The sequence below is a fragment of the Nicotiana sylvestris genome, chromosome 9, assembly GCF_000393655.2.
Source record: "Nicotiana sylvestris chromosome 9, ASM39365v2, whole genome shotgun sequence".
Lineage (NCBI taxonomy): Eukaryota > Viridiplantae > Streptophyta > Magnoliopsida > Solanales > Solanaceae > Nicotiana > Nicotiana sylvestris.
Window position 1 is genome coordinate 75,184,045 of NC_091065.1, and position 6,937 is coordinate 75,190,981.

General features: G+C 35.2%; 3 protein-coding genes across 3 annotated transcripts; 2 read left to right on the top strand and 1 right to left on the bottom strand.

The window, feature by feature from the left end:
• Positions 1-215: 215 nt before the first annotated feature.
• On the top strand, positions 216-932 carry LOC104219187 (uncharacterized). The gene has a single exon (XM_070157417.1). The coding sequence runs from the start codon at positions 216-218 to the stop codon at positions 930-932; it is 717 nt and encodes a 238-aa protein (XP_070013518.1).
• A 15-nt stretch (positions 933-947) lies between these two features.
• Positions 948-1,691, top strand: LOC104219186 (uncharacterized). The gene has a single exon (XM_009769819.2). It carries the CDS (start codon positions 948-950, stop codon positions 1,689-1,691), a length of 744 nt encoding a protein of 247 aa, XP_009768121.2.
• A 467-nt stretch (positions 1,692-2,158) lies between these two features.
• On the bottom strand, positions 2,159-2,989 carry LOC104219185 (uncharacterized). Its single transcript, XM_070157418.1, has one exon. It carries the CDS (start codon positions 2,987-2,989, stop codon positions 2,159-2,161), a length of 831 nt encoding a protein of 276 aa, XP_070013519.1.
• Between the last annotated feature and the right edge of the window lie 3,948 nt (positions 2,990-6,937).

Below are 6,937 nucleotides of genomic sequence, written 5' to 3' on the forward strand. Positions count from 1 at the left end.
AACTTTTAGAATGGCACGGAGATCGACATCCGGATCTAGGAAGAGTAATATTACGTCATGCTCCACAAAATGATATGATGATTTGTCCAACAATTCAAAAGGAGATTGTGGAGGCTTGTGCTAAAGAAACAACTAAAGCTATCATTGAAGATTTGGATGGTGATTATTTTGCAATATTGGTTGATGAATCAAAGGATGTCTCGCATAAGGAGCAAATGGCCTTAATTTTGCGATATGTCAACAAAAGTGGAGTGGTGATAGAGCGATTCTTGGGTATTGTCCACGTGGGTGATACTTCTTCCTCATCATTACAAAAAGCAATTTATTCTTTGCTTTTGGATCATTCATTAAGTAGATCCAAGATACGTGGACAAGGCTATGATGGAGCTAGTAATATGCAAGAAAAAATAAGTGGTCTCACGTCTTTAATTTTGCAAGATACTCCCTTTGCATATTGTATTCACTATTTTGCCCATCAATTGCAACTAGCACTTGTAGCTCTTTCTAAAAAGCATTTGGATGTGGATAATTTCTTTTATGTTGTTACTAATGTTTTGAATACTATTGGATCTTCATTTAAGCGCATGGAGTCACTTCGTCAACATCAAGCAGATAAGTTGGAAGAGTTGCTTAAATTTGGAGAAGCCTATACGGGGCAAGGTTTGAATCAAGAACGTGGCCTCCAACGACCGGGTGATACTCGTTGGGGGTCTCATTTTAAAACTTTAGACAATTTGGTGGTTTTATTTCCTTCCATTGTTAATGTGCTTAAAGATATGAAGCGTGACTGTCCATATCATCTTGATAGATTTGCAGCGGGAAATCTTTTAAACCAGATTCAAGAATTTGGATTTATTTTTATGTTGCACTTGATGTTTAAGGTGTTGTTATTTACAAATGAATTGAACAAAGCCTTACAAAATAAAAATTAAGATATTGTTAATGCTATGGGAATGCTTGACCTTGCAAAGAAAAGATTGCAAATGATGAGAGAAACTGAATGGAACTCTTTGTTGGAAGAGGTGTGCTCATTTTGTAGTAAACATGATATTCCAGTTCCCAAAATGGATGAAGACTATACTCTAGGAAAGTCGAAGCGTAAGAGGTCCGGAGTTTCATATTTACATCACTTTCGTGTGGAAGTGTTTCATACGGTTATTGATTTGGAATTTCAAGAGCTTAATGATCGTTTTGATGTTGTGACTACTGACTTACTACTTGGTATGGCCAGTTTGAGTCCGGTTGATTCATTTTCTAATTTTGATAAGGACAAGATAATGAAGTTAGCAGGGTATTATTCAAGTGAATTTGGTGATAACAAGCTTCGAGAACTTGATTTCCAACTTGATAGTTTCATTGTCTATGCTCAAAAGTGTGATAGCAGATTTCTTAACCTGAAGGGGATTAAGGATTTTGCTAGAGTGATGATAGAGACAAAACTGGATCTTACTTGGCCACTTATTTATTTGCTTGTGAAGTTGACTTTGCTTATACCTGTTGCTACCGCAAGCGTGGAAAGAGCATTCTCATCAATAAAGTACATCAAAAATGATCTACGAAATAGGATGGATGATGATTTTCTAAATGATTGTTTAGTTTGCTATATAGAACGTAAGATATTTAAAACTGTAAGTAATAATGCTATTATCGACCGTTTTCTAAGTATGAAAACTCGTCGACGACAATTGTAAAGTGAATGATGTTTTTTGTGAATATAATATTAATATAATTGAAGTAAATTTTCGGTTCCCCCATTCCATTTTGGACTCTAACATTTCATTTTGCTTCAGTGCCTTAGCCAGGTTGCTTCAGTGCCTTAGCTAGGTTAAACTTTAACATTTTATTTTGCTTATTGTAGTGAAATTATCAAATCTCAATAGTTTTTGCTTTTCAATATTTTCCCCCCACTCTTAATTAATGGGTATGTTGCTTTTCTTTTCCTGTATTGGGTATCAAGAACATTTCATTGTATAGTTTCCAGACAAGTTTATTTGGAGTTTGTTTGTTTTTCTGCTTATCTAAAATATTTATGTCACTGCTTGTAATTTCCAATAGTTCAACCTTGAATCTTTATTGGATTAAAAAAAATATATTAATATAGTTTGCTCGTCAACTCGTTATCACCACAAATTTTATATAATCGAATCACACATTTGTCTTAAAGATAATGGTGCACCCATGTTATTAAAATCCTGGATACGCCTCTGTGCAAGACACGTTTCATATCTATAAGCACATTAACAATGGAAGGAAATAAAACCACCAAATTGTCTAAAGTTTTAAAATGAGACCCCCAACGAGTATCACCCGGTCGTTGGAGGCCACGTTCTTGATTCAAACCTTGCCCCGTATAGGCTTCTCCAAATTTAAGCAACTCTTCCAACTTATCTGCTTGATGTTGACGAAGTGACTCCATGCGCTTAAATGAAGATCCAATAGTATTCAAAACATTAGTAACAACATAAAAGAAATTATACACATCCGAATGCTTTTTAGAAAGAGCTACAAGTGCAAGTTGCAATTGATGGGCAAAACAGTGAATACAATATGCGGAGGGAGTATCTTGCAAAATTAAAAACTTGATACCACTTATTTTTCCTTGCATATTACTAGCTCCATCATAGCCTTGTCCACGTATCTTGGATCTACTTAATGAATGATCCAAAAGTAAAGAATAAATTGCTTTTTGTAATGATGAGGAAGAAGTATCATCCACGTGGACAATACCCAAGAATCGCTCTATCACCACTCCACTTTTGTTGACATATCGCAAAATTAAGGCCATTTGCTCCTTATGCGAGACGTCCTTTGATTCATCAACCAATATTGCAAAATAATCACCATCCAAATCTTCAATGATAGCTTTAGTTGTTTCTTTAGCACAAGCCTCCACAATCTCCTTTTGAATTGTTGGACAAATCATCATATCATTTTGTGGAGCATGACGTAATATTACTCTTCCTACATCCGATGTCGATCTCCGTGCCATTCTAAAAGTTCAAGAAAGCCACCTTTATATTCAGATTCTTCACTTTCATCATGTCCACGAAATGGAAATCCCGAAACTAAAAGAAACCTTGCCACATCAATTGAGGCATTTAAGCGCATCCGGTAATCACTTTTGACTTTTTCACTTTGCTTATCAAAAGAAGATTGAATCGATTGACGTTGATTTTTCAAATCTAACATCCTATTGAAGCATTTGTGATGAATATTATTTACTTCACCAACATGTGCTTTGAATCTTTCCACACCCTTGTTCAACAACAACAACAACAACAACCCAGTATAATCTCACTTAGTGGGGTCTGGGGAGGGTAGTATGTACGCAGACCTTACCCCTACCCTGGGGTAGAGAGGCTGTTTCCAAATAGACCCCCGGCATCTTTCCCTCCAAGAACTTCCCACCTTGCTCTTGGGGAGACTCGAACTCACAGCCTCTTGGTTGGAAGTGGAGGTTGCTTACCATCAGAGCAACCCCTCTGTTTCCACACCCTTGTTCCAACCCCTAAAACCATCTTTTGTAAATGCATCCCCTGCATTTCCACGGCTTTCAAGTTCATTCTTGAACAAATAACAACACAAACAAAATGTCGCATCTCCTTTTATGCTATACTCCAACCATTGAGAATATGGTCCCCTAAACTAAGTGGGACTAAATTGACGCATTTTACTTCCAATCTTAGTTTAAGGAAAGGCATGACCACTTGGTTGACAAGGCCCTTTGTTTATATAATATCTCGTCACTTCATCTCGAATATTAGGACCATAATCCGAAATTGGCATTCTTTCTTTGGGATCCGGTTCAAAAGATTTCAAATCAAGCACTTTATCTACATTTGAAAGCAGAGAAGGATTTGTATCCCTTTGAACTTCCGGAGCGATTTGTGAACTCTTGGATGACCAACTAGCACTAGAACTCGATTCACCATTTTTTGGCTTGGTGAGAAATTTATCCATTATAATCTTATGGATCATTCCTCCAAAATTAAACGAAGAACTGTTATCATAGATATACAATATAGTATATGCAGTTCCTCGTTCAAATAGTATATGCAGTTCCTCGAAGTTGAGATTAATATCAATAACTGTACTTTATCCTAAAAGAGGTTCACTGGGCGTGAATTCTTTCCCCACCTAAAGGAAAGGAGCTTTACTTTTTCTTTTTAGATGATATATTCTAGGGGTAGATGCTCACTTGTTCATTTAATAGGCTATTAGAATTTTATTTTCTCCTCTGTCAAATTACACAATGCATATGGAATTTGACATTAGCTTCTCACTTCTTAGAGGAAGTATCACAATATAGTTTTTTCCTATGGATTTCAAGGATTTCAATCTTTGACTCAGCTAAGCATTTTCCCAAACATAATATGTGCACAAATTCTATAAACTATCAAAATTCAAGACCTTCAAGCCCTAGCTCTCCCAAATTCGCACTAGAAATAGCAACAACTTCTCATTTCAGAAATAAACATCAGAATCACCATCAAGGCATCAACAAGAAAAAATCTCGGCAAAAGATTCAAACATTGAGCACTGAGTGTCTGAGCAGAACGGGAAAAGAGAGAACGGGGAATAGCAAGAGGAGAAGAAAGCTGCAGCGAGTGAATTAAAATACAGAGCAAGGAGAGAGAGTAGTTACATACCTGAGAATTTTAAAGGAACATGGAGAAGAAATTGTTGCCTTCTTGTCTTCTCGAAGAATCCAGTATTCCAGCCGATAGAGAGAGAGAGTTGAGAGGGAGAGACGGTGTATTTTATTTTTAGGGATTTGATTATTGATTGTATATACCCAAATTCCCCATAAAAGATGTGGGCTATGTTTTTAGCCAATAGGAACTTAAAAAAAATAATATAATTACAAAAAAAAAAGGTGTAACTGACAGGGATTGAACCCTTTACCTGAGGGACAACACACACAGTCATACAGGGGCACCAGCTTACCAATGCACCAAGGTAGTCATTTGAGCATGGATGGTCACAAACATATTTATATAGAAAAAATTTAAAATTGGTACTGTTTATACATAGGCTAGGGAGGGGAGCATGGGTTCACGTACCCCACCCCCTCCACATAAATCCGCCTCTGGTCTTGCATGCACGATATGGCTTGGAATACCTAAGGTTATTATAGTAATAATCTCTATAACCAAATAAAATTAGTTTGTTAATATTTTTTTTGGAAAAAATATGCAAAATATTATTTTTAAGGTTATAAGACATGAATAAAACTTACAATAATACTTAATAATTATCTTGAGATATAAAATAATATATATGAAGTACTTTATTGTGGATTGTATATATACCTGAAAACTATTATAACTATTTGAGATAAAGATGCTTTAACTTGGGCATAAAATATTACTAATGATTTGGGCATTATAATTGCCAACAATATGATTTAGAGTTGCCCGTATATAGCATTTAAAATATTTAAAGTATGGGATATTAGGCTTATGATTAAAAGTCAATATTAAAATTAGTGGCTAATATTATTTTGAAGAAGTAGAAGCAAAACAAGATTAATGAAAATCTAAAATAGATTATCTGTTTTGTAAATTTTTTCATGGCGCTCAAGTTTTCTCAATTATAGCTTAAAGTGGAGTAATGGAGCAGTTGTGGGACACTCTGGATGAGATTATTTATACATGCAGTAAAAACAGAGGTTACTTTCAATGAATTTGATGATTAATCCCAATGTATTTGCTAAAACATGATAGAGTACAAGTCCCATATTGAACGACGCCTCATTACAAAACGAGAATCAGGTTCCGAAGTTTCAAGGCTTGGTTAGCTACTTTTAGGGGCATTTGCATCTAAACTCGCTTTTTGGGTCACGTTTTAACTTGTGCCCGCTTTGCAAAAAAATTTGCAAGCGTACCCACTTTTTCGCGTAACTTCAGCATACGGGGATGAAGTAGCAAAGGCAATCACGCAAAACTTCAGCATTCTAGTAGACGAGACTGAAGTAGCATTTTTGTTTTTGTAACCGGCGAACTTCAGCTCTAGAGCTGAAGTTTTTGTTTTGTAAATGGGTTTTTGTTTTGTAAATGTCGAACTTTAGCTCTAGAGCTGAAGTTTTTGTTTGTAACTGACGAACTTTAGCCTTCTTAGAGTTAAACTTAAGCCTACTACATTGTGAATGCTCCATATATCTTTCAGCTTGCTGGAAGGTTTGTCTCTTATTTATATCTTTTTCTTTTTCTGTATACTCTTTTATCAATTATTTCTTGCAAATTTAGTAGAGATTACATGTGTTGAATGACTAAATTCTCTAATCTGATGTAACATATGAATTCATTAGGTCGTCAAGCCTCTGTTGTAGGAGAGGACAAGAAAAAAGCTGAAAAACTTTGAATTAAGGGCGGATATAACTTTGAGAAGGGGAAGGAGGAGGAGAAAAGGAGCTGAAGTTGTTTAAAAAGTGGGTACAAGTTAAAACTTTTTAAAAAAATAGGTATATGTTAAATGGGGGCGACCAAATAAGGCGCCCCGTGCAATTTTTACCTACTTTTAGTTATGCATTATACACATACTCAATATCTTCCTGCCTTTAGTTTGATTTAATATATTAATTATTATTAAATAATGAGTGGGCAATTGTCATATAATATATAATAGTAATATTTATAAAGGAGTATTTAATTATGATAAAAATACTAAAAAAGAAGGTGTCTTTTCTGAGGGTTGCGATGCTTCCGTTTTAACCAATTTTTTAAATTTCCCTTTAACCATTGGCTACCTTTAAAATAAAAAGACACATTTATATAAAGGCTTTTTCCTCTATTAAGTCAATACTGAGAAAAGTCATTGTTCTGAGCTAATACTATGACGAAATTTTCGTAAAAATTGCACGGGGCGTCCTATTTGATCGCCTCCATAATTTTCGTAAAAATTGCATGGGCTATTTGGTCGCCTCCATTTAACCTAT

Bases quoted from the DNA above. Each gene is read 5' to 3' on its own strand.
- LOC104219187 (XM_070157417.1), top strand. From the start codon at position 216: ATGGCCTTAATTTTGCGATATGTCAACAAAAGTGGAGTGGTGATAGAG.
- LOC104219186 (XM_009769819.2), top strand. From the start codon at position 948: ATGGGAATGCTTGACCTTGCAAAGAAAAGATTGCAAATGATGAGAGAA.
- LOC104219185 (XM_070157418.1), bottom strand. From the start codon at position 2,989: ATGGCACGGAGATCGACATCGGATGTAGGAAGAGTAATATTACGTCAT.